The sequence below is a fragment of the Brachionichthys hirsutus genome, chromosome 20 (genome assembly GCF_040956055.1).
Source record: "Brachionichthys hirsutus isolate HB-005 chromosome 20, CSIRO-AGI_Bhir_v1, whole genome shotgun sequence".
NCBI classification, from domain to species: domain Eukaryota; kingdom Metazoa; phylum Chordata; class Actinopteri; order Lophiiformes; family Brachionichthyidae; genus Brachionichthys; species Brachionichthys hirsutus.
The window spans coordinates 975167-1001164 of NC_090916.1; the positions used below are offsets into that span (position 1 = coordinate 975167).

The window sequence follows — 25998 nt, forward strand, 5'->3', positions numbered from 1 at the left end:
AGGCAAGCAGGTGGCAGCTTTATTTTTGGGTCAGAGCAGAATCATTAATTAGAGGCGAGGCCTTAGCGAAATGCAAGGTAGGAAGGGGGAGATAAGAAGATGAAAGAGCCTTCAGTTCAAAGGGAGCGGTCAGTGATGAGCTCTTGGAAAGGCGTAGAACTGTCTGTGGACCAAAGCAGGTTGTATTGAACATGAATTCAGTAATCTGATCGCTCAAACAATCATTGTAGTTGATCAGACGATTGGATAAAGAAGGTGAATGAATTGTTTCAACTACCAGCATATAAGTGCGATGATTTCATTTTTACAGGGTAAACAATTCAATTCAGTTCAATTTTGTTTCTGTAGCGACGGATCACGGTGCCTGTTTGCCGGCCGGACGGCCTTCCTGTGGATCTCTCGCTTGTTTGCTGCTGCTGAAAGGGAAAGCCCGCTCAGCCTCCGTCGTTCTTCGTGTCGCCCTCACGGTCGTTTCACTCGTGAATGCATTTCCTGTGTGTCGCTGCGATGAGCTGAGGCGACCGAGTGTGAATTAGATTGTCACGCGACACGGAGTGACGACGAGCTGCCGATGAAGGCCAGGCCGGCGCTTTGTCTTCCATAGAGCGCCTGAATGCATCACCCAGAGTGTCTCGTTATTTCCATCCCACTAATGCGGAGGAACAAATTCTGACATTTATTCCTCCGGTGTTAAAATGTGCAAAATTTGTCCAATGTTTATCATTTTTAGCTTTTACTTTTGCTCACTCAAATTTTAAACCTTGGGAGAATGTTTATGCCTTTGCCAAGAAGGTCAAGCTTTTGATCGATTGACCGGCCAGTAGGTTTTCACGACACAGCGTAGTGACGTCAGTCGTGCCCGCTGGAATTGATAAGGGATTAATTTGCAAAAATGGCAGAAGATTCCAATGAGATGAAACACCGGGAAGCGGTTCTCAACAAGTTTGAAAGAGAGAGTGAAGTCTAATCTTTTCAAAGGAAACATTATCACAGGCTTTTCTGCTTCTAAAGGTGAAAATGGAAATTGTAGCCTCTCTTGGGCGCAGTGGAACAAAGAGGATGATCTGAGATGATGTAAAGATGGACTGAAACGTAGAGCATCTTTGATCTCTCACTGTTCCTCAGTGGTGTGATGTAGCCTCCTAGCATAGCATCTCTGGGTTCAGGCATGAAGGAGCTGATATTCTTCTGACCAAGAATTGGACAGCGCTGTCCATCTGAGTGAATTGAACATTAAAGTGACTTTAGTCTGCTTGTTTACTCAGATTATTCAATCTGTCCGTTGATCCAGGCGAGTCTTTAACCGGCCTCGTGTCTTTTGTGTCTTTTATTCTCATGTCATTCACAGATTCTAGATAATGGGCTGTGTGCAATGCAAGGATAAGGAAGCTACTAAACTCACTGACGACAGAGAGACCAGCGTCTCGCAGGGAGGGGGCTACCGCTATGGGGCCGACCCGACGCCGCAGCACTACCCCAGCTTCGGGGTCGCTGCCATCCCCAATTACAACAACTTCCACGCCCCTGTCGGACAGGGGATGACCGTCTTCGGTGGGGTCAGCACTTCGTCTCACACCGGAACCCTCAGGACGCGTGGCGGGACAGGTAAGGGTTGGTGTGTGGCGCAGGTGAGGAGCAGGCGTTGGTCCGTGTTTGATTGACAGCAGCTGGCAGCCTCCCACAGGGCTTTGTACAGTTAACCGTTGTTTGGGAGGGGGTTACGTATTGCTAGGATAATATTGATGGAGCTTCTCTGTTGGTATCACATTTCTACACTCGTGCAGAATGCGGCTCCATGGGTAGTGCGGTTAGCAGGAGCTAACGTAGCATTGCCAGGTTCTCCCTTGTGCCGGTCCCCAGCCCGGATGAATGCAGAGTTGCATCAGGAATGATACGACCCTCGATAGCACATGTTAGCACACCAAATGACTGGCAATGTGGAATAATCGCCACAACGGGGGAACGTTCTGCTGCTCCAGCTCCTTTCTCACATTCTACATGAGTGTTTAGGCAAAGCCTACGCTTGCGTGTGGTTCAACTGCAACTTCTCTGGTGCAGGGCCACGTGCACGCACACACACACACACACACACAGACACACACACACACGCTATAGCTCCACTGCAGCCCTGTCAGGAACGTCCGGCTGTCATTAACAAACAGCTTTTTGCACCAGGCTCATTGTTTACTCGGGGAGTATTCCTTCTCAGGATATCCTTTGTATTCGAGTAGGCCCAGGCTGCTCTGCAGAGGAACTCAGAGGAACTCAGAGGAACTCAGAGGAACTCAGCATTTGCACTCAACCTTACAGGAGTCCTCTTCCTCAGTGTGGATTATTATAATCCAAATCCACAAAGCAGCAGAGAGGCGTTTAGCATAAACTGCCGCTCCTTCTCAGCCTCTGGTATAACGGCCACCTCGCGCTGTCAATCTGCAGACGATCATAAATTGTATTTGCATCTTTTGCTTTGCATTTAAAGTTCATTAACATATCAGTTGATCTTTCGCTGATGTCATTTCCTGAAATGGAAAGTCACGGTCAGTCCTCTGCATGCAAAAAAGGAGTTCTGGATGGAGCTTGATGAAATTTACAGGAAATGTTGAGAATCATACCTGGAACAGGTGATAAAAGTTGATGCACAAGAGATTCTGGATCAGTTTGAACTTTTTGTTAACATTGCATTCAATGGAGCTTCAACATTTGTTCCTCAATATCTCTGTTGATTATTGACTGATGTTTATGGAATTTGACACAGTCATGTAGGGTGGGGGTCTCCAAATGTAATCCGGATCGGATCCAGATTACGGATACTGTCGCGATCCACATATTCTCATTCACTTATAAATGCGGCTTTAAAGAATATCAGCATATTGTCATGTTTATTTTTACGAGAGCTAAATTAAAGTACAGCTTAGATTTATTTGTATTTGACAGATTCTGAAATGAGGACTGTCTCTGGGTCAGGTGATGGTTGTGTGTGGGTGGGCGGGGGGGGGGAATCTGCTCCAGTGCATCAAAGAGATATACAGTATCTTGAAGGATATTTCCATTATTCATCTTATACTTGTCCAGATATTTCAGCACGGATCAAAGTGATGGAACGGTTAACGTGAGGTTAATAATTTACTAAAGCTTCGTTAACGGAGAACAACGTGCAGCTTATTCCTATCTGCTCCTTGCTCCTATCTGCTCCTTATTCCTATCTGCTCCTTGCTCCTATCTGCTCCTTGCTCCTATCTGCTCCTTATTCCTATCTGCTCCTTATTCCTATCTGCTCCTTGCTCCTATCTGCTCCTTGCTCCTATCTGCTCCTTGCTCCTATCTGCTCCTTGCTCCTATCTGCTCCTTATTTCTATCTGCTCCTTGCTCCTATCTGCTCCTTATTCCTATCTGCTCCTTATTCCTATCTGCTCCTTGCTCCTATCTGCTCCTTGCTCCTATCTGCTCCTTATTTCTATCTGCTCCTTATTTCTATCTGCTCCTTGCTCCTATCTGCTCCTTGCTCCTATCTGCTCCTTATTTCTATCTGCTCCTTGCTCCTATCTGCTCCTTGCTCCTATCTGCTCCTTGCTCCTATCTGCTCCTTATTTCTATCTGCTCCTTGCTCCTATCTGCTCCTTGCTCCTATCTGCTCCTTATTTCTATCTGCTCCTTGCTCCTATCTGCTCCTTATTCCTATCGGCTCCTTATTCCTATCTGCTCCGTGTGCTGCAGCTTGAGTGTCGCTGCTTAACAAGGATTCTGAGCCCCTCTTTGTGTTGCTAATCTCGGGACTGCTGACACTGTGCCCCCCCCCCCCCCCCCCTGCAGGAATCACCCTCTTCGTGGCACTTTACGACTACGAGGCGCGGACAGAAGACGACCTCAGCTTCAGGAAAGGAGAACGCTTCCAGATTATCAACAGCACGTGAGTCGCCGCAGCTTCTCGTCGTGCCGGCCGCGCTCGGGAGAAACGCCGTTTTATATTTTGCCACTGAACGGAGGCTGCTGGTGGAAAGGCGGCGCTGCATTCTGAATGTGGTGAAAGTGGCAGCTTGAACAGGATATGTAAATAAAATAAAATAAAACTTTCAGCATGTGGACGTAGAAGACTAAAACTGTTTTCCCAGCTGTTTAAACCAACGGTGAGTGAAAAGCACCTGAAATGAGGCGAAAGCAGCGACTAGAACATGTAATTGGACAATCACCGGTAAACACCGTTATTTACGGTTCCACAGGGTGGAGCAGGGTCTCCCCCCCCCCCCCGCCAGTGGTGATGAGCGTGACAGACAGGAAGTGCCGTGTTACAACCGCTATTTAGAAACATCCTAATAATGCATCAACAATGTCCTTTCCATTTCCAGCTTGTTCGGCTTCGCTATAAACTTTCTAACTAAACCGAATTTGGTGTTTAAAAATCACAGGGAAGGAAGTATCATCAGGAATCTTAGTAAAATGTTCTAATAGTATTTCCAGTTTATTATTATTATTGTATCACCAGAGAGCTCAGTCTTCCTCCTCGGCCACTCGGCCCTCTGTCTGGCCACCCCTCCCTGCGTCACCCTGCCTGCTTCCAGGTGGCCACACCGCCCCCTGCTGGACGGAGGCAGACGAGCTCTAAACCCTTCTGCTCCGGCAGGGTGTGACTGACAGACGCTTGGGCTCCCAGGAAGCAGCGCCCCCTCAGCCGACGGGAGGAACTGCGTTCGTTCCATCATTGCTGCCCTGATTCTGGTTGTTCTCTCCGCGGGACGGGAGGGAGCGTCTTCGTTTGCTCCTGTTGTGGAGAGCGGAGCTGCTTTTTGTCTGTGGAGACCAAAGAGACAGCGGGACAGACTGAGGTCCACCTCACCTTGTCAGTTTACGTCTCTCTGGCTCCACACATAAGGACACGCCGTCCTCACATCCTTCACCGCTGCATACGTTTCCCTCTCCGAAGGCACGCTGTAGAGGCTTTATCTTCCCTCTCTCCTCTGGGATCCTCCGGGAACAAAGGGAAGCATGCCCGTTTCTGCCTGGGACGTCCTCCGCTGGCTGTCATGCTCGTGTCTTTATTTAGCAGAGATGAAGGGCCTCTTCTCCCTCGTCTTTGGCATCCCTCTCATGCACATCTACAGATGCGCTGGGTGGTGCAGTCTGTCACAAAGACTCTCAGAGCTCTGGGATGGAGGCAGGTAATCTCCATGTCTGATGGTGCGTTCAGGTGAAAGCTGGCTGGCTGGTGTCGCATCCTGTTGGAGGTCAAGGGTGGAATATATCAAAACTACACAGTATGAGTGTTTTCTTTTTAGTGCTCCGTCGTGGTACTACTGAGGGAAACGTGAGTGAATGAAGGAAAGTTTCCATTTCTTTCATGTTTTTTATTCCTGCTGACAGATTATTGATCTCATGCTTGCTAACTTTAGCATGTTCCTCCATGTTTAGTTGCTGCTAGCTGGAGCTCACTGAACAAAACAGTGGGGGGGGGAAAGAAAGTGAAGGGTTCAACTGATAAGACGCGTTTTGGGATTTATTATCCGTAAAATTGACTATTGAGTCAAGATGTGAAACAGTAAAAGGGTAATTAAAGATTTGCTCATTTTATTTATATTTTTCTGAAATAAATAGTTTACGTTACATTCTGGACCTTTGCTTTCAGAAATGTTCTCTCACTGGACCCCTTTAAATTTCTGTTGAATACCCCTGAACTAGAACATCCACTATTCAGGTTAGCTTAGCATTCACCCCCAGCCTCGGTGCGCTCACGTGCTCCTCAGACACACTTCTCTGCCCCTCCAGACGTCCTCATGCAGGTTACCGTGGTTTGTTAGCTGTAACCAGTCAGTTGGTGTTGCTGTGGGAACATTGCTTGGTGACTACAGGTAGAGGCAGGCTGTATCAGAGCTAACGTCGTGCGTCTAAAGTAATGTATTTTTCATGGCAGTTAAATGAAGGAGAACCTGCTCTGCTAATCGTACCCGTTCTGCAGCTGCTGCTTCACTCGCCACAGACTCGCACGCTTCTATGTCTTTCAGCAAGGACACTCTGGCAGAGCCTGCCAACCAGGTCCGCTAATCTAAAACGAAATGTATTAATGGGCTTCTTCTGTTCTCTCTCTCTCTCCCTCAGTGAAGGGGACTGGTGGGATGCTCGCTCGCTCACCACCGGTGGCAGCGGCTACATTCCCAGTAATTACGTGGCTCCGGTGGATTCCATCCAGGCTGAGGAGTAAGTGCTGTGTGGAGGTTCTGGATTAGCCGCTGTCATCCAGAGCATGCGAGATGTAGCGTCACATTAGTGGACAGGGAGTTTGACCTTTTAGCGTTTCTTAAGTCTCTGTCGTCTCCTGTCCATGCAGCTGGTACTTTGGTAAACTGGGCCGTAAGGATGCAGAGAGGCAGCTGCTGTCCTCTGGCAACCCTCGAGGGACGTATCTCATCCGGGAGAGTGAAACCACGAAGGGTAAAAGCATTGCCAAGCACTCAAATGTCTTGTTTCCTTCTTGAGACTTGTTCCTGGTGCGAGTTTTTAGCATTGACTGACCCATCCGCTGAACTGTGGCTCCTCCAGGTGCCTTCTCTTTGTCCATACGGGACTGGGACGACGTGAAAGGTGACCACGTCAAGCATTATAAGATCCGCAAACTGGACAGCGGCGGCTACTACATCACCACCAGAGCTCAGTTCGAGACGCTGCAGCAGTTGGTCCAGCACTACTCAGGTACGAGCACGCTGAGGCAGGCCGGGGTGCGTCCGGCTGATTTCAGGCACCCAGGCCAGATAAAGTGACCACTGTTGCTCTTCATGGAGGCCGATGTCATTAAATGGAGAAGGTGATGATGATGATGATGAAGATATTTATTAGATAGAATGCTAGCGTACAAGTACAGTCAGACAGTAGCATGTATTACAGTACAGGTACAGTCACACAGTAGCATGTATTACAGTACAAGTACAGTCAGACATCCTGTCTAAGAGGAGCATTTCAGAAAAGCCCTTGCGGTCTTGTTTCCGTTGAAAGTCCTTCGTACGTAAATCATCCACATTTAACAATACAAATAAAAATAAAACCAATATTAAATTACATTAGAAAACTAAAAATAATTTTACACCACAGATGCAAACTAGCAATAAATTTACAATGAATGACAATAAATTACATAAATTACAATACATGTTAGGAAATGTTCTGGTTCATATTAAATATGCATTTTGCTTCACTGTAGTCACTATTCTCATTGTTTTAGGGTGAATTCTGGATAACTCTTGGATAGTCCATTTTAGAACATGTTCTGATTCTAATTTGTACATTTATTCTGAATAAGTTTAGGTCATATTGAAGTATATTTGTTCTCTTTGCCTTTACTCACCTGTAGGACATGTAAGAGGGAGGAGTTCAGCTTTTAAAATCCTTTTCTATCCTCTGGACTCCTGCAGGCTGAAGCCGTACGGGTCATTTCAGAATTAGGATTGTTTATTATTTCAATAATTGCCCCTCTTCTTTAGTCATTTAGGAACGTCATGCAGCACTGCTTTTCCAACAAGCTGCAGAAATGAGTTTGTGCTTTTAGGTGAAAAACATCGTGTCAACGTGACCCTCTGGTATCCAACCAGAGCCCTGAGAGGCAGCGCGATGTAGCTCAGCCACCGTGCTCAGGATGCACATGGAGCGTTGTGCTGCCCACCCTCTGTTTAAAAAGGGCAAGAGATGCTGCTGTGCAGTCATGTGATGGAGCGTTGGCATTTACACAAGCCCGAATGGCAACGTCCGAGTCTCCTCTGTCCAAGTGATGCAGGATGCATTAAACAGACACGAGTACACGACAGTCCTACATGTCCAGCAGATAGACAGATAGATGGATAGATAGACGGACGGACGGATAGACAGATATATGGATAGATAGACGGACGGACGGATAGATAGGTAGATGGATAGATGGATGGACGGACGGATAGATAGGTAGATAGACGGATAGATAGATGGACGGACGGATGGATGGATAGACAGATGGATAGATGGACGGACGGATGGATGGATAGACAGACGGATAGATAGATGGACAGACGGACGGATGGATGGATGGACGGATGCATAGATGGACGGACGGACGGCCGGATGGATGGATGGATAGACTGATAGATAGATGGACGGACGGACGGATGGATGGATAGACAGACAGACGGATGGATGGATGGATAGGTAGACAGACGGATAGATAGATGGACAGACGGACGGATGGATGGATGGACGGATGCATAGATAAACGGACGGACGGCCGGATGGATGGATGGATAGATAGATAGATAGATAGATAGATGGACGGATGGATGGACGGATGGATAGATTGATAGATAGATAGGGTCCCATCCAGATGGTGAACTGTCCGCCTGCTCCTACACACGTTTGATGTCTCGTTGGACAGGATGCTCTTCCTGCTTTCTGTGTCCGTCGTCTCTCTGATCTCAGCTCTCATTCTTATCTCTTTGCCATCGTGTCATCCCGTCCAGAGGGACGTTGAAGCCCTAAAATGTGTTTGTGTCGCGGCACATCAGCGCCCTCTGGATGACGGGCGGAGCAGGCAACACGTCTTTGACTCTTTTCAGGGCTTGCGCTTTTCTTGCTTTTTTTTTGCTTTCCTCCATTTTTCTTTTCTTCTGGCGAGCATTTCCAGCTCCACATATTAAAGCTGTTCCTCTCCTGAACGCGAGGGAACGGCTCAACGTGTGGCCTCGAGCAGCTGCTCTCAGGATGTCGCTCGCCTTTAAAGCAAGACGAGCTACGACGGGAAGCGAGCGGCCATTTCTGTCACAGCGGTTTCTCAGGACATCAAAATATATTGGACCAATTCTTGTCAATTCAAATTCTTCGTGTGCAGCGACGCCGATCTCGAGCCCCGAGAGACTTTCTGTGCTTTAATCCGATGAGGTTTGTCCGAGCGATGGACGGAGCGGCGTTTGACGCGAGACGCTTTCCTCCTGCAGCCACGTATTGATCGGTTTCATGACGGCCAGCAAAGTGAACATCGAGCTGTATCGATGCAGGCAGCCCCCCCCCCCCCCCCCCCCGGGTGAGACGCAGGTCTTTATCTGGTCTTTACTACCCTGCTCAAACAGCCTTGTTATTAGCAGCTCAGAGGGAGGCTGGTCCCTGTCCCTGCCGTTTTAGGAATGGGGGGTGCCTCACTAGATGCCAGCTTCAAAACCCAACATCAGGGTTACTTTGCAGATTTATCAAAGCTACTCCAGAGTCACATGACTTCCTGCAGCCTCATTGGGGGGCCGATGTTGACGGAGTTCCCCTTTAAGGCATTGGAACTCTGTTTTGGTGGTTCCTGTGAATCCGAGCTGAACGACCTGACGGCACGCGCGGCTGATAAAGATCACAGGGATCCCCTGATCTGGAATCAGCTTGTGGGGGGGGGCGTGATTGTTAGCTTTTCTATATCCTCTGCTTGCTCTGGGGCTTGACTGTCTCTGCTCTTTTCTGTGCATCGCCGTGCGCCCTCCAGACAGAGCTGCCGGGCTCTGCTGCCGCTTGGTGGTTCCCTGCCACAAAGGGATGCCCCGCCTCGCCGACCTCTCCGTCAAAACCAAAGACGTGTGGGAGATCCCGAGGGAGTCGCTGCAACTCATTAAGCGTCTTGGGAATGGGCAGTTTGGGGAGGTCTGGATGGGTACGGATCCAGTCGCCGCCGGAAACGGAGGGCAGCATGGAAGGGACCACACTGAGCCCGCAGAGAACAACCCCAAAACACAAGCACATCATCGAGCCCTGGAGGGGAGGGCGTCCAATGAGCGCAGGGGACGGGGATTCTGGGCTTTTGCCAGGGAAATCATTCTATTTTCTAAGCCTCCTGAAATCAGACTCTGCTGTCCGTCCAAAGATGGCTCCCTTCCATGCCCCTCTCTGCATGGTCCCAGTCGTTAACCCTGTGTGCCTTGCCTCCCCCCCCTCCCCCCCCTGTAGAGAGTGCGGATGGGTTGTGCTTTAGTTTAACGGGCGTGTGTGTGAACTACACCCCTGACACTCTGGGCTTGGGTCATGATGCCTGGGAGATCAACAGAGAAGCACTCGAGCTGGAGCTCAGGCTGGGGACGGGATGTTTTGCTGATGTGTTTTACGGTAAGGACCATCCCATAATCCCCACGTTGGGCCACCCTGGAAAGAAAAATGTGGCGGTTTCATTTATCATATGTCATTCAGAACATATCATTTAGTGTTTTGTCACAGATACGACTTTGGTTTTTTGCGTTACTGTTATTTTAGTGCGCTCGGCTTCCTGAGCAATCAGTACATTAAAACTTAAAGGCAATATTGTTACACTCTCTGTGATCTAACATTAATTTAATTAAACCTTTTTTCTGCCACAGATTAGCAATAAATGCGTTTTCAACCTTTTGTAAAACCCAGTTTTGTTTGCTAATACTGTTTTGAGGATCATAAATATTAATAAAAAATGACTAAATAGATTACAGAACTAAACATTGTATTCCCTGTGATAGGATCACTGCATTCTACACACGGTGTACTTACTGGTTTTACTGCAGAGTAGTTCTTCCACTGCATCAAAGGTAATGTCGGCGAGCTAAACATTTAGCTCTAAATTGTATTTTAAAATCCACCTCTGGATGCCACACAGAGATGGGTGTCGACAGAGGAAGGGATCAATGTGACTATCAGTGACGATCACAGCCTTCAGTCACTTCCTGAACTGGTTGATTAGTTTAGTTCATCTAGAATGGCAGAAGAATTCAAAGGGCTTCACTTGAAACAGCAGGACAGGAACCCCGAAGGACAGACGGTGGACTTTTGGGAGGAGTCACCCGCCCGGTCCGGCCTCTGGTTTACGCGCTCGCCCTGAAATACAGAAACTGCAGACCGACAGTTAGCTGACGGGCTTCCCTCTGGGTCACGACTAACATTCCTGCATCCCTCGCTGTCGCAGAATGAGATCAGAGGGGAGCTGGAGCGATGGCGCTGACCCGGTGGCAGAGCGCCGCCGTGTGACTGGCGTGCAGCCGGCGAGGGTCACACAGCGGCGACGCTGACCCGGTGGCAGAGCGCCGCCGTGTGACTGGCGTGCAGCCGGCGAGGGTCACACGGCGGCGACGCTGACCCGGTGGCAGAGCGCCGCCGTGTGACTGGCGTGCAGCCGGCGAGGGTCACACGGCGGCGACGCTGGCCCGGTGGCAGAGCGCCGCCGTGTGACTGGCGTGCAGCCGGCGAGGGTCACACGGCGGCGCTTCGGTTAATCATCCTTACGACGGATTGGCTGCTCCGGCGCTCAACGCTTGGCTGCATGCCTCCTGGCTTTTAAAAGCCGTTTCAAACCGAGGTCCTCTCTAAATCGACCCTTTTAATTATCCTTCAGCTCAACCTCCGTGCGGCGAGGATGAGACGAGCCGATTCTCATCGTCGCCACCTAATCTCATTCTGTGCTGCATGCATGAGCGCCTGGGCTCAAACGGGAGGCTGTGAACATATTGTAATGACGCCAGCATGCCTGTGTCTGTGCCAGGAACGTGGAACGGCACCACTAAAGTGGCGGTGAAGACTCTGAAGCCCGGCACCATGTCCCCCGAGTCCTTCCTGGAGGAGGCTCAGATCATGAAGAAGCTGCGCCATGACAAGCTGGTGCAACTCTACGCTGTGGTGTCGGAGGAGCCCATTTACATTGTTACAGAGTACATGGGGAAAGGTAGGGGGGTGCGCACGTACACCAACGCTGCTCGCCAACGTGCGTCCAGACAGCGCTTCGCCAAAGGGACCTAAATCTCTGTTCAACGCACACGTTTCATCTGAAGCTAGAGAAAGCTCAGAGTTCGGTAAAATGCTAAATCTAAATCTAAAAACCCATTAGCTCGAGTTCTGCCGTGGTGCATCTAGATTCTAGAACCAACTCAAGTTGGTTCTACTGAATTTGGGGATGACAGAGTTTTGTTTCTGCTGCTTTTTTTCCCCCCATGTCGTACATGGACAGTTAGCTTATCGCACTTTTCAACATATGCTGACGACTGTCTGCTTGCAGTGCCTAAACCCGGTAACTAAACCCAACCCGGTAACTTCGTGTTATTAAGTGCTGCAGCCACTCCCAGTATTCCCTCAGTTAGGAAGCTGCACTTACTGCTGGACAAAGTACATAACATGCACAGGATTTGGGAACTAACAATAAAGAAAGGTTTTTGTCTGATGTCTGTATAATGAGGGGAAAATGGTAGGATTAGTTTTGTTCTTTTGTTTCACATGAAAAAAAAACTGATGCACAATTTTAAAAAAAGAGGACAAAAAGATCTAAAACTAAGACACACATGCGTGCTAACTTTGCAAAACGCTCGTTAAATTGTGTCTTTCTGCTCCATTTTACTCAGAATAATGACTATCGTGGTGTCGTTTTTCTCAAAGAGGCTGAAGATGATTAAGGCCTCCAAAACAGTGGAGTTTAGAGAAGCCCCAGCGAGAGCGAGCTGCGGGCTTTGATGGGCTTTGATGTGCATCGCTGCGTCTGTCGCATCCCCGTCGGCCCATTCAAACACATAGTGTGCTTTCAAGCAGCAGCTCCGGCGTCAGCTGCGGGGGTTTCTGCAGCTGTCAGCATGTGGGAGGAGTAAAGTGGGAGTGAAAGGATGCATCATCAAAGCCGTGTTGCTCTCGCTGGATCAGGGACTGGGGGGGGGGGGGTTGGACCTCAGCCCCCTCTCTGACCGATGTTCATCACGGGCTTGTGTTCCGCTCTGCTGCAGGAAGCCTGCTGGACTTCTTGAAGGACGGAGAAGGTCGAGGCTTGAAGCTGCCGAACCTGGTGGACATGGCTGCACAGGTACGCCTTCCTGCCTCACCTGCGGACGCAGTGGCGCGTGTGTGGCGATGCTGCGGGGAGTCGGGCCCTTGCATCGGATCAGCGTGTTGTTGGGCTGATGCATTCGGTGCTGCAGCAAAGCACCGTCGCTATCTGGATGCTGTGATTAAATGTTTTGCTGTTTAAGGTAAAGTAATGATTAAAGTATCGACTTTCAGAATGCAGTGGCACCACACACACACACGTGCGTGTTTACGCGTCTGACCCTCGGCCAGTCAAGCCTTCAATGAAAATCAGATCATTAGAGAAAATCTCCTAACGAGGATTGTTAAAACCCAAATTCCGGATTTTCCAGTTTCAGAAAACCCTTCAGGCTGAACCGCAGCAACAGAAAGGCTTCTCCTTTTCGAGTCTTCCTGCTTCCATGTAGTTTTTAATGACTTATTTTATGTCGCTGTCACTCAAACATGCCCTGAAATTATGATTTAGTCCTCTTACACATCACAAAGGTGTTTGTTAGTCCCGAGTTTACGACCATTAACTAGTTACTAGTGGCCCGTCTGCAGCCCGTAGCGATTCTCACAGATCGATAATTCGATCAAAGGTTCTCCTGTTGAAGAGGTCCGCCCCCCCCCCCCCCCGTGCTGCTCCGAGCGTGCTGACTCGGCGTTGCTGCGGCTGTGCTTGCAGGTGGCGGCGGGCATGGCCTACATCGAGAGGATGAACTACATCCACAGAGACCTGCGCTCCGCCAACATCCTCGTGGGCGACAACCTCGCCTGCAAGATCGCCGACTTCGGCTTGGCCAGGCTGATCGAGGACAACGAGTACACGGCGCGGCAAGGTGGGGACGCCCCGTTCGCTGTCCCACACACGCACACACACACACACACACACACACACACTCGGGCTGCGCGACTGCGTTGCTTCTTGAGCGGGATGAGTCGCCAGCGCGGTTCTCACTGGACGCCCTGAGGTTGTTTTTGCATTCCTACAGCGCGGCGCCTGTTCTCTGCTCTCCTGCAGGTGCAAAGTTCCCCATCAAGTGGACCGCCCCCGAGGCGGCGCTGTACGGGAAGTTCACCATCAAGTCTGACGTGTGGTCGTTTGGCATCCTGCTGACGGAGCTGGTCACCAAGGGGCGGGTACCTTACCCAGGTGAGGCGGGGGAGGGGTTCCAAGACGTCGATAAAGTGAAACAGTGGTCCCTCCCTCGGGTTCTTTCATGATTGGCTCGCTCGCCGCTGCCTGTCAGAAGGCGTCTCACCTGTGGGATGGATTGCGTTTCAGGCATCCCTCGGCGCTTCCACTCACCTTTCTGCCGTGTGTTTTCAGGCATGAACAACCGGGAGGTGCTGGAGCAGGTGGAGCGGGGCTACAGAATGCCGTGCCCCCAGGACTGCCCCACCTCGCTGCATGAGCTGATGCTGCAGTGCTGGAAGAAGGACGCCGAGGAGCGGCCTACTTTTGAGTACCTGCAAGCGTTCTTGGAGGACTACTTCACAGCCACTGAGCCTCAGTACCAGCCCGGGGACAACCTCTAAAGGCCCCTCCCCTTTCGGGGGCCAGCCTGGGGCGGGGGGGGGGGGGGCAGGATTGACTCTGAAGCCTTCCCATCCAGCCTGGACTTGTACAGCTATTTCGGTTCCAGCAGCAACCCCCTAGAACACAGGCCGGAACGTCTGACGCGCCCCCTAGTGGCCGGAGCGTCTGACACGCCCCCTAGTGTCTGAACTCCTTCGTTTAGGGAAGCTGAGGAGGTGGAGGAGTGAAGTGGGGGTCGTGGTGATTCAATGTAAATACGAAATGCTTCATTACGTCGTCTTGTTTGCTTCTGTTCCAGATTTTATTTTATCCTGCGTAAAGTAATTATAAAACTGTTAAAGGAAGAGAACCTTTTCAGAACCTGTATAATACTGTAGCTCATATGTTCAGTTCTCATTTGCATTGGAGGCCTCATTAAGTTTCATCTTATTTCCCATAACATAAAAAAAGAATAGAAAAATATTTGCCCTCATTTTTCCTCTGAGCGCTACAAATCTCACATTTGTAAATTACAGCTCGTCCCTCCACATGCCTGACTGAAACAAACATTTCTGTCTTTCTACCAAACACTTTTTTTGTCCGCTATAAGAAATGAAGTTCTTTTCAGAAGAGAGGAGGTGTGTTTTGTCGGCGTGGTCACCTGCGTTTTCCTCACCTCCTCCACCTGAGCCTGCAGAGCCCCTCCCTGCAGCTGCACCTGGAGCACCTCACCTCCACTGCTGCTTCCACCTTATTGTTTTATTCTTTCAGGATTATTTAACCCTTTAAAGTGATCCTTTCAGAGCCAGAGTAGGTTTTGGGTGAAGCCATAAAGGAAGCCAGTAGGAAAGAATGAATGGAACGTGGCCCTCTTGATGCTGATTGGGTCGGCACCGATGGAAACGTCTCGCTAATAGAATAGCTACACGGATAACCTTCCGTCTTCATCGCTTTCATTCGCCCCTTTTATTTTGGTGATTTCAGAAAAGAACAATAAACATTTTACACTCTTTGTGAGACGCTTCATTCCCACGTGTTCCTCTGACGTGTTTCATGAATTGCAGCGATCGGCGTGAGAACGTGGATCTGTGGACGCGGGGCCCTCGTGAGAGCTGATGGAGTCCGCTTGGACGCGTCTCTGTCAGCGGCATTGATTTACAGACGTACAAAGCGCTGCAGCAACGGGCCCCGCATTAGGAGGCTTTTATGAGGAGGGCTGATGTCACCGCCTCGCTTTGTCCTCTGCTGTTTGAGTTTTGGATCGATGCTGTGGGACGTGAGCTAATATTTGTCCATCTCTCCTGCTCCTCAGCTCTTCTCTTAATTCACCTTGGTCCGGTGTATTTCTATTGATCTCTCATATGTCGTTGTGTTCACTGCTGGGGGGTTCTGGTCTGAACCGTGGAACCAGACGTTTGGGGTTTAGTTCTAGTCGATACTGGGCCCTGGGTCAGACTTAAATATCTAAAGCATATTGTGCCGAGCTCCTCGGGCTGCAGCTGATGTGTGACTTTGAGTAAAACCCTCCAACAACCTATTTATAGGAGTTTGAGACGTTCAAGTCGCCGGCCTCCAGGTGAGGTCAAAGGTGATTCAAGTCTCGATACGAGTTTTATTCTGGTTACCGATCAAATCGGGCAATACTTTCAGCAGTAGCTTCCTGGTACTTTAGCTAAGTTCATACTTGCATTGTTGTAACTACAGTACAAACTATTCTGGATCATAAAACCGAAGAATACAGAATGACTTGGGAAAAGTTCAAAAGCAAAATGAAGAAACCAATTATGAGCTGCACACCTGAATGACCAGGGGGGGGTTAGATGTGGATAGATCCCCTGTCCAGAGCATTAAAGCATGCTTCTAAATATTTAGAATTAAATTGTGGCTCACCAGAATTCTTATTCAATCCTATTTTATTTGCATCGGTCAAATTCACAAATGGCAGTTTGTCTCTGAGGGCTTTTACGATCCGTACAGGGTAACACCCTCTGCCCTCAGAAAGACACCATAAAAAAGGAGCAGAACCTTGGGAGAACCACTGTCTCCCGAGGACGGGGAAACATGAAATACATGTTAAAAGTACACAACAAAGTATCAGGCGTCAACAGCGATCAAAGTCCACGAGGGTTTCACCAGCGATCTGTCAGGTGATGCGTGCCCCTCCTGAAGCTGCCTCATCCGTCCCTCCCTCCGCCCTTCATGGTCACATCCTGGTGGCGAGCAGCAGGCATGAACCACAGAGGATGAGACCTCCAGCTACGGAACACAAAGTCCAGCAGACACCAGGTAAGAGTTCAGCTCTTTGGGTATTTGTAACAGATGTTTGATGGAAGCAGCCAGAGGGATGAAACCAACGACCTTTACGTCGACCCAATCACCATGAAGCATCCGCTAGACGGGATCTGTGTGAGACCAACATCACGACGGTCTATTCCCAGAAACAGCAGCCTCCCTCCAGCTCCTGTTCCTGATCCACCTGCTCCAGTTCAGAGAAGGAGAACAGCCTTCCTCTCCTCTTCTGCTCCATCGCTCCAATCAATGGCTTTATTGCAGGTATTAGCATGTGAGCCGTCACCTGGGGGAGAAAGAACAATGGAAGAAGCCGGCGCCACCATCTTCATCATTGCTCAGAAGATATACTACCCACTGCTTTGCATCATGGGAATTCCAGGTCTGTCGTCTGGTTGACATTATTTATGGCTTATTATGTACTTATACTTGTTATAATATGATAATAGCATTATATACTGTACTATGCTTATTGAGTGTTCAAAAATGTAATTGGTCTAAAGCTCCCAGACAGTCGACGGGACTAAGATTGGAAGCAATCCAGGACTCGGGAGGCTCTGATCCGGATCTGATCTGGTAATCCAGAATTTACAGGGCTTTGAGATAACAGATCAAATCTAACGTGTCATTAAAAGTTGTTGCTCCATATCAGTGAGATCAAACTAACTCTGGCGCCGATGCGATCCAGATTCTAGTCGCAGGATTGGTTTTGAGGGTCACACGATGAAGGGGTGAAGGATTGAACAGAGTCCTGCCGTGTCTGCGTTTAGTCTGGTTAAACATTGAGAGGCTTTGTTTGCACCAGCTCAGCTCTCGATGCTATGCCAAACGTTACCGAAATGTTTGGGCCCCAAATTTCCTTTATTTGTAAATCAACGTAAAAGACTGAACCCGCCGCGCTCGACCGTCTCGGCACCGAGCCACGAATTCATCCGTTCATCGGGAGCGCCGAGTGATAATCCGGAGATAAATCTGAGCGTCGACTCTTCTTCCCGAGGCTGTGGCGTCGCGGTTCTGCTCACGCTTCTGTCTGACCCTGACCGCCATGGCTCCGTCTGAACGATTGTCTTCCTGCCTTCCAGCCAACCTCTTCACATTCTACGTGATCCGCTTCCGCGACTGCGGGATGTCCGGCGCAGCCGGCGTCTACCTGAGCTGCCTGGCCGTGGTGGACACCTTCTACGTGGTGTGGGTGATCCTCCTCGACCTGACCCTGGCCTTCTGGGTGCAGCAGCCCTTCTGGCACGCTCGCCCCTGGTGCGGCCTCTTGGGCTTTCTGCAGTACGGGTCGCTGTACAGCTCCTCCTGGATTGTGGCGGTGTTCACCATCGAGCGCTACCTGGTCCTCCGGAGCGCCACGGCCAAGCAGCATTTCTCCCGGGCGGGGGTCACCAAGCTGACGTGCGTGGCCGTGGTGCTGGTCTCGCACCTGGCGTCCGTCCCGCTGGCGTGGATAAACGTCGTCTCTCGGGTCAACGCCACCGTGGACGGCGAGGACGTGACTCTGCCCAGGTGTGCTTACCGCGACGAGGCCTACTCTACGGTAATAGTGTGGATAACCACCTTCCTGTCGGGGGGGGTGCCCATCGTGCTGGTCATCGTCTTCAACTATCTCGTGGGGTGCCACCTCTGCCGGGCCAGCAACCTCTTCACCAAAGAAGAGCGCCGCGTCATGCGTGGCAGGAGCTCCCGGGGCGCGTTGCGGCGGACCGTGCTGCTGCTGGGCGTCGTCTCCGTGGCCTTCGTGGCGCTCAGTCTGCCCCGCTTTGTCACCTACTGCATCCTGAGGACCGAGTACAACGACGAGAGCTTCGACCGGGACGACTACGGCGTCCCAATCAACGTGGCGGGAGACTTGGCCAACATGCTGCAGAACCTCAACTCCACCACCAACTTCCTGCTCTACTGCGTGGCCAGCCGGCGCTTCCGGCGGGAGCTGCTGCGAGCCGTGGCTTGCAAGGCGAAGGCGGGCGGGCCGGGTTCCGTCCTCACCCGCACCACCGTGAAAGTCTTCTCGGTTGTGGACCCGAAGGCCTCGCCGTCCAGGGACCCGGGGGCCGTGGTGCTGACCAGCCTCAAACCGACCGGGTAGACGGATCCGGACGGACGGACCGACAGCACCGGTCCAGAACACAAACGCCTCTTCGGTCAGTTTTCCTGATCATCAGGCGATTTAGACTTCAGAGCCATCGTCGTGACGACGAGAAGGACTTCATTGTGTAGTAACAGCATGGCGTGTCATCCCAGCCCTTTGTGTATTGAACGCGGTGCAGGTGTTCATGCCCCGCAGAGGATGAACCCTGGAGACGTTCTATTCCACATGGCGGCTAGCGAGCCCGTAATGTCCGACAGTTTTACTTCATCTCGATGTGCCGGACGAAGTCGCCAAGCTTTGGATACGGATGGTCATGGTTCCCCGAAGATCCGGGCCTTTCTCTCCAGCCCTGCCATGAGGGCGACAATGATTCCAGCTGTGACCACGCTGACCTAAAACTGCTCGACGGCGTTAAGAGTACCCTGATCTGTACACAATAAAAGTATCTCTGTGTGTATCACTCAAAGCTGAATATCGTGGTTTCTGATGGTGTTTGGATGAAAACGAGGCCCCCGCCTTTACGATGCTTCAGCCTCCTCGCTCACAACGCCGACCTGTCGCCAGGTAGCCGCCTTCAGCCTCACTGCATTTGCATAAATAGGCCACCCCTTCCATTCACTTCCTGCTTTCCTCGGAACAGGTTTGTGCGCTTGGTGAGAAAGGTAGGTGTGGAATTACTGGAAGCCTCGCCTTTATTGTCTGCGTCAGAATGCAGCTTGAGAACTGTTCTGGAAAGTCTCCCTTTTGGCTTTAATCGTTGATCCCTGACGTACCTGCAGATCAGTGATTGTGAACTTTGAACCGGGTTGGAGCGTTGGTGTCCCGTTTCAGTCACACTCACCTCTGGAGTCCATTTTTCCACACCCACTCTGTGAGAAGGAAAAGTAAGTGTGCCTTTCTCCCCGACGTCGATCTGATACTTTGACCCGTCTGAAGCTCTCGTGTTTCTGCTCCGGGTCCGTAAGTCGTAACGCTCCACGCCTTTAACATTTCCTTCTCGCTTCACCAGAGGGGACACTTTTCCTCGGCGGACAAAATGGATTCTGGAGCTCGTCCAACTGGTGTGAGCGTCAGCGCAAAGGGAAACTGTGTTTCCTCTGCCTTCCTGCTGGGTCCGTGTCCTCATCAGAGCCTTCCTGTTGAGGTGGATGAGAGCATGACGTCCTCCGTTCTGGAGCTCGCCTGGCCTCCCGCTTGTGAACGGTGCCGCGCCAACGCAGAACATCTGCAGGAAGCTAGCGACGGCCGAGCCGAGGGGGCAGCGCGCGATGCCGGCCGGTGGAGACTCCCTGAGAGCCGGCACCAGCATGAACCCCGAGCAGCTGCCGGCGATGCCCCCGTCCCTCGCCCCAGCCCCTCTCCGGACTCGGGACAGGTGAAGCCCCCTCACCCTGCGGGGGCTTGGCCTGGTGGTCTCAGCGAGCTGCTGCCGCTGTACGAACCGGATGTGAACCACAGCAGAGGCTTTTGGAGCCCTTCAGACTTACAAGATCGCTCTGTGGAGGAGGGAGGCGTCCTGGAGCCGCCGCTCCCCCTGATGTCTGACGGTAGCGACACCCGGGGCACCCCGAGACACCCCCGACACGCGTGTGCAGTCGCTACACCCGGTGCGCCCCGAGACACGCGTGTCCAGTCGCTACACACACACACACACACACACACGATTTAGTGTCACCAATCAGCCTAGGCTGCATGTTTTTGGAGGTGGGAGGAAGCCGGAGAACCCGGAGAGAACCCACGCAGACACGGGGAGAACATGCAAACTCCTCACAGAAAGGCCGCAAGTCGGAGACGAACCCGCGACCAGTGAGGCAACAGCGCTTACCACTGCGCCACCGAGCCGCCCCAGATTAGATTAGCATCAATTTGGGTTTTGCACGTTTCCTCCCCGGCGCTTTGAGCCGTTAGTGAGGAGCTGCTGAATGAGTTTCTGTCCACACTGGAAACCTGACGTCTACCTGTCTCTATATGTCTCTGTCTGTCTCTGCCTGTCTCTGCCTGTCTCTGCATGTCTCTGCCTGTCTCTGCATGTCTCTGCCTGTCTCTGCATGTCTCTGCCTGTCTCTGCCTGTCTCTGCCTGTCTCTGCATGTCTCTGCCTGTCTCTGCATGTCTCTGCCTGTCTCTGCATGTCTCTGCCTGTCTCTGCCTGTCTCTGTCTGTCTCTGTCTGTCTCTGCCTGTCTCTGCCTGTCTCTGCATGTCTCTGTCTGTCTCTGCCTGTCTCTGCCTGTCACTGCCTGTCTCTGCATGTCTCTGAATGTCTCTGCAGGCCCCAACCCAACGCAGGGGACGTTTCACAGACAGTGTCGATGTCATTGTCCAGCTAATCGGCAGCACCCCATTAGTAATTATCACCAGGACAGACGTGAGCGTTTCGCTGATCCTCAGCAGGAGCCTGAGCGCCACCTCCAGCCAGGGTACGGTAACGACTCCCATCATCACTGTGACCTGTCTGTGCTCTCAACGTGGAATCAGCCTGTCAATCTCAGCTTGATTATTTCCTTCCACAGACACCCCCCGAATGATCAGGGGCAATTTAGAGGCGCACCAAATAGCCCCCGGGGGTCTGACCCTCACGTTGCCACCCATCCTAGAGATGTGATGCATGAGGTGAGCGTGGATCGCTCCTACACTCCTGCTCCAGGAGCAGGAACATGGGAGATGAGGAGGACCATCAACCTGCCTGTTGAGTGCAGTAAGCGCGATTAACGGGGGCACGTGGGGGGGGGGGTCTTCTCTTGCACACCATGGAGCTAAAGGACCGCACGTTTGATGTCCTGCGACCTCAGTACCATCTAGTATTAATCAGATGATTAAATAGCACCCAGGGGCAGAGGACGGTGGAATGTGGGCTTCAGAGAATCTAAGGCTCTGTTTCGGTGTTTTCTGTTCAACGACAGGGAACGTGTTTATCACGTATTCCACGGACACGGCCAGAGACATCATTCCATTTGTAAAACTGTTAATGGATCAGGGATTGGAAACGGCGGTGAGTCCTGTCACGGCGCTCTTGTGTGCGCTTCTCCAGAGACGTCCCGTAAAGCGAGCATCCGCCTCCTGTCTCCCGATAGATCGACATCTTTGATAATCCCATCCGAAGAATGGACACCACCAAATGGATGGACACGTTTCTGAATGACGTACGCCGGCCTGCTGAACCCGCCTGCGCAGGAATCCAGCTGCAATCTGCAGGAACTGAAGGTCAGATTTTGTTTTCCCAGAAATCGGTGCTCATCATCGTGGTCATCAGCCCGAAGTACAAGCAGGATGTGGAGGGAGACGGAGACGACGAGCACGGCCTGCACACCAAGTACATCCACAACCAGGTGGGAACTCGCCTTACTGTCAAATATCGCCTTCCTGTGGCAGGATTATGTCATTAGATTCTCTCCTCTCATACGAGGACGAGGACGAGGGGTTGTCTCCTGGCTGTGGGAAACAGGGCCGTCCATTTGTGTCCCCTCGGTTACTGTCCTCCAGTGTCAGGACTATAAGCGCTGATCTTCCTCTCTCATGCAGATCCAACATGAATTCATCCAGCATGGCTGCAGAAACTTCCGACTGGTGCCCGTGTTGTTTCCCAACGCAGCAAAGGTAAGTCGGGTGGAAAGAGGGGGGGGGGGGGTCTCACTGTGTCTCACTGAAATGGTTCCTTGGATTATCCCGATTCATGAAATGGAAATTGCTGTTGTCGTTTCAGTGCGTTCATGTGCTTTTAAGTAATGTAGGAACAATGCGGATCCCTTAAAGAAGATGCATCATACGCTCAGAGAGGATAAAATAAGACGATTAAGGGTTAATATTACAAAGTGACTTTGTCCCAGACTTACTGCTGCACCAGGAAGCCCCCAAATTTAAATTTTTGTTTTTCAATTTAATGGTAAATAGTTTTCCCCACTAATCTGCATCTAAAAGTTAAAACCTTTTTTCATTATACAGTATATAGTTATGCTACACTTGTCTGTTCTGTTCCTCTGTCTGCCCCGCCCCGCTGTCTGTCCTGTCCCTCTGTCTGTGCTGCAGAGACATGTCCCCAGGTGGCTCCAGAGCACCAAGATCTACCGCTGGCCCCAGGACACGGCGGACCTGCTGCTGCGTCTGTTCAGACAGGAGCGCTACATCATCCCACAGCGGGGGGGCGATCTCACCCTCACTGTCCGCCCCCTATGAGGACGAGGTGCTCTGTGAACATCCAACATGCTGGGGGGGGGGGGGGGGACATGGGCTCTTCCTGCTATTGACAGATATATATTTAAATTCGTCCGTCAGACTTCCTCATTTTGCTGAAGTTACTCCCAAGCCTGTTTATTTTTTTACTTCCATTTGAAGAGTCTCTTTTTACGTCATTCAGACCTTTATACTTTATGTTTGCCAGTTATTCACCTCCCATCATGGAACTGTCAGAGTTTGCGTTAAACCTTCACCTATTAAAAAATAGATATGAAAACTTTACACATATTTTCTTTAAATTAGAACATTAGAATTTAAAATTCCAAATATAAACCAACAAATAATATATTTGTTGGTTTAATATTTAACAGGATTTTGTAAAAACTACTGGACACATTTCTACAGTCAGAATGATCTTATTAACCTTTGAACCTAACTATTCAGTAGATAATTGATGAATAAATATTGATGACGTTTGAGCAAATAATGTATTTTTAACTGCAGCAGGGCAAGGGAAAGGATCGGAGGTGAGCTGAGCTTATTAATGTAAACATTATTAATTTATTAACAATGTAATAAATCATAATAAGCGCTGTGAAGCCTTATTCCTTGTGTTTCCTGGTGAGGACTATAATCAACCAGAGGGTGGCAGCATGTCCTAATTATTTACACACATGCACGCATGTGTGTGTGTGTTTGCACTACTTTTAAATAAATGCCATTGTTTTGACCAAACCGATGTGATTTATGACTGAAATGAGTGCATGAGATCATTGCAGCAGCGTCGTGATGAACGATGGCCAGCAGGAAGTCGCTCTCCAGGACGGGTCCGACTCCCAGACAGGCTGAGAAGACCAGTCCTGCAAGCCGGTTCAGCAGACCTGACACAAAATGACGTGCAGCTTGGAGCTCCGGTGAGGTTTCTATCCGCTCTGTGGACACGAGTCCTGCCAGCGGCTCTAGATCCAGTCCGCTGTTGTCCCAGGACTTGTGTGCTGCTAGACTCGCCCTTTTCTGGTGAGTCCAAACAGCCAGACGGAGACTTCCTCAAAAGGAGCCTGGCTCGGCTCTCGATCGGGCCTGCTGCTTGTTAAACACACTCCCAGCACTGACTCACTTTACGAGTCTTTCTCCGGCAAATGCACAATAAAGCCTTGGTGGGGCTTAAGTAGCTTTCAAGGTCTGACTCGTGTCTGATGGCAAGTCCACTTTGCCAGTTCTATTTTGACATTTTACACCAGGGTGGAGGGGACACGTAGGGGCAGGCAGCTGTGGGGCTGAACCCTCGATGCACTAGTAAGTAGTCCAGTGGTTCGTCTCACTGCCATCAGTGCAAAGGAGTCGTTACACAATCAGAGGGACAGGATGTCGGGTCATCTCGTCTGTGGAAACGTCAATATATGTTCCATCATGTTTCTGTTAAAAGAAGCGTGGTGGTGCAGTGGGTAGCGCTGTTGCTTCACAGCAAGAAGGTCAACATTTTTGTGAGAAATCATCATAGAAATGTGATGTAAATGCTGCTGAAATATGGAAATGCTTTCTTAATCACACTCTCTGTGCAAACGCCTCAAATGGAGACTTTTAGAAGCCAAGACGAAGAAGGCCACAGAGGCTAAATATCATTCATTCATTCATCCATTCATCCATCCATCTTCTTCCGCTTATCCAGGGTCGGGTTTCGGAGGTAAAAGTCTGATTAGGGATTTCCACACTTGAGTTTCATTTATTTATTTATCAAGATAAAAATACTTCATACATACATACATTATGTGTGTATAAATACTTTCAACTATTTCTAACGTATTGTTAAAAAACAATACATATTTGTCTACAGCTATGCTCACTTTACTTCAGTGAGAAATTAGCTTGACTTCCACACATTTATTTTATAATCTCATTCATTGTTCTTAGGAGCACCAACCCTACATTAAAGCTAATTGTTGATTAATTATTGATAACTATTTTAGGTATCTTATATACAAACAAGCACATAAACATGGGACATCACATACCTAAAAATGTTGATGAAGGCAAGTACAGTTTGAGTAGAAACACTATTAAAATAACCAAATGATCACCACAGGGGCTCCCTTCCATGACATACGGCTATTATATACTGGATTGTGATGATACCTGAGCTTTCCTTATGACAAAGACAAACTTCGTGAAGCTGTGCTGAAAAATGGTTGGAACTTGAGTTTGGAATTTTTGCCAAACAAGATTTTTCTGAACCCATTGACTTCCTTCATCACCACCACTAAAAACAGATGAGCTCTCATGAATGGAAGTTCACATGTTTGTAACAGCTGGTTTTAAAAGCCCCGTCAGATACCACTGAGCAGTGATCACTCTTTTGCAGACTGCAAAAGTATTCACACAATGGCTTTGTTCGGTGCTAATATTGTCCCCATGGGACTGATTGTTTTATTTCTTTATTATTTAATGCGCAGTGAGTTATTGATGACAATGACCGTTTTATGTTCAAACTGGCTGTTATATATATATCGCTAAAATGAATTTATAACAGCCATTTTGAAATGTCAGTAAAGCGTTGTAAGTAAAAGCAGTAAAACAATTGTATTTATTGGGTAAATCAATAATCGAGTTCAATTGCTGAGATTTGTTTGCTCTTATTTTGAAAATACGGAACAGGATATTGCAGACGTCAAAAAAATCATAAAACGTCGATGACGCGTTTTTGAATCTTTGGGACAACAAATCAGTGTTTATTCAAACCTATTGCTTCCGGACATTCGTTAAATTATGGTTAATAAAACGAATGCGATCTGCCGCTCTCTGACGATGTGACTTTATATACGATATATTTAGACAACCTGTTAGTAACGCGATGAAAGCGCCGCCGAAATATCCCAAATATGAGTCACCTAAAATAAATAATCTAACGGCGGCCCCGCTGTCTCATCGGCTTCGCCTTTATTGTGAAAAACAGCACCGGAAGTAGCGTTGTGTGCTTCCGGCTAGCTCCGTCCGCCTTGGTTCGCGAGCGTGGTCTGTTATGGAAGCAGCTCCGCGGAGCGTCTGCGTCACCGGGACGAGTTCTGAGGCGTGATTTGGAAAGATACCGATAAGATACCGGAAGACCGGGAGCACCGCAGAGGGAGCAACCGGCATGGAGCCTCCGGGAACCACCCGCTGTCGTCGAGC

The 25998-nt window shown here is 49.8% G+C and overlaps 3 protein-coding genes across 4 annotated transcripts; all 3 read left to right on the forward strand.

Moving 5' to 3' along the window:
• The first annotated feature begins 1358 nt into the window (after positions 1 to 1358).
• Positions 1359 to 14298, forward strand: LOC137909153 (tyrosine-protein kinase Fyn). Of its 2 annotated transcripts, none has more exons than XM_068753582.1 (11): positions 1359 to 1605; positions 3811 to 3907; positions 6088 to 6186; positions 6317 to 6420; positions 6529 to 6678; positions 9467 to 9631; positions 11477 to 11656; positions 12699 to 12775; positions 13445 to 13598; positions 13781 to 13912; positions 14090 to 14298. In XM_068753582.1, the coding sequence occupies exons 1-11, from the start codon at positions 1359 to 1361 to the stop codon at positions 14296 to 14298; spliced, it is 1614 nt and encodes a 537-aa protein (XP_068609683.1). The 2 variants fall into 2 exon arrangements, with proteins under 2 accessions (XP_068609683.1, XP_068609684.1); XM_068753583.1 differs by lacking the exon at positions 9467 to 9631 and adding an exon at positions 9925 to 10080.
• A 2572-nt stretch (positions 14299 to 16870) lies between these two features.
• Positions 16871 to 18659, forward strand: LOC137909574 (probable G-protein coupled receptor 139). The gene is made up of 2 exons (XM_068754037.1): positions 16871 to 16949; positions 17650 to 18659. Exons 1-2 carry the CDS (start codon positions 16871 to 16873, stop codon positions 18657 to 18659), a joined length of 1089 nt encoding a protein of 362 aa, XP_068610138.1.
• A 2305-nt stretch (positions 18660 to 20964) lies between these two features.
• On the forward strand, positions 20965 to 23559 carry traf3ip2a (TRAF3 interacting protein 2a). The gene is made up of 7 exons (XM_068753948.1): positions 20965 to 21080; positions 21174 to 21358; positions 21564 to 21652; positions 21735 to 21803; positions 21885 to 21989; positions 22183 to 22257; positions 22687 to 23559. The coding sequence occupies exons 2-7, from the start codon at positions 21265 to 21267 to the stop codon at positions 22831 to 22833; spliced, it is 579 nt and encodes a 192-aa protein (XP_068610049.1). The 5' UTR covers positions 20965 to 21080; positions 21174 to 21264; the 3' UTR covers positions 22834 to 23559.
• Positions 23560 to 25998: the final 2439 nt, after the last annotated feature.

Bases quoted from the DNA above. Each gene is read 5' to 3' on its own strand.
- LOC137909574 (XM_068754037.1), top strand. From the start codon at position 16,871: ATGGAAGAAGCCGGCGCCACCATCTTCATCATTGCTCAGAAGATATAC. The intron at 16,950-17,649 runs GTCTGTCGTCTG...CCTGCCTTCCAG, and splicing joins TTGCATCATGGGAATTCCAG to CCAACCTCTTCACATTCTAC.
- traf3ip2a (XM_068753948.1), top strand. From the start codon at position 21,265: ATGCATGAGGTGAGCGTGGATCGCTCCTACACTCCTGCTCCAGGAGCA. The intron at 21,804-21,884 runs GTACGCCGGCCT...TTGTTTTCCCAG, and splicing joins TGGACACGTTTCTGAATGAC to AAATCGGTGCTCATCATCGT. The intron at 21,990-22,182 runs GTGGGAACTCGC...TCTCTCATGCAG, and splicing joins CCAAGTACATCCACAACCAG to ATCCAACATGAATTCATCCA.
- LOC137909153 (XM_068753582.1), top strand. From the start codon at position 1,359: ATGGGCTGTGTGCAATGCAAGGATAAGGAAGCTACTAAACTCACTGAC. The intron at 3,908-6,087 runs GTGAGTCGCCGC...TCTCTCCCTCAG, and splicing joins TTCCAGATTATCAACAGCAC to TGAAGGGGACTGGTGGGATG. The intron at 13,599-13,780 runs GTGGGGACGCCC...GCTCTCCTGCAG, and splicing joins CGAGTACACGGCGCGGCAAG to GTGCAAAGTTCCCCATCAAG.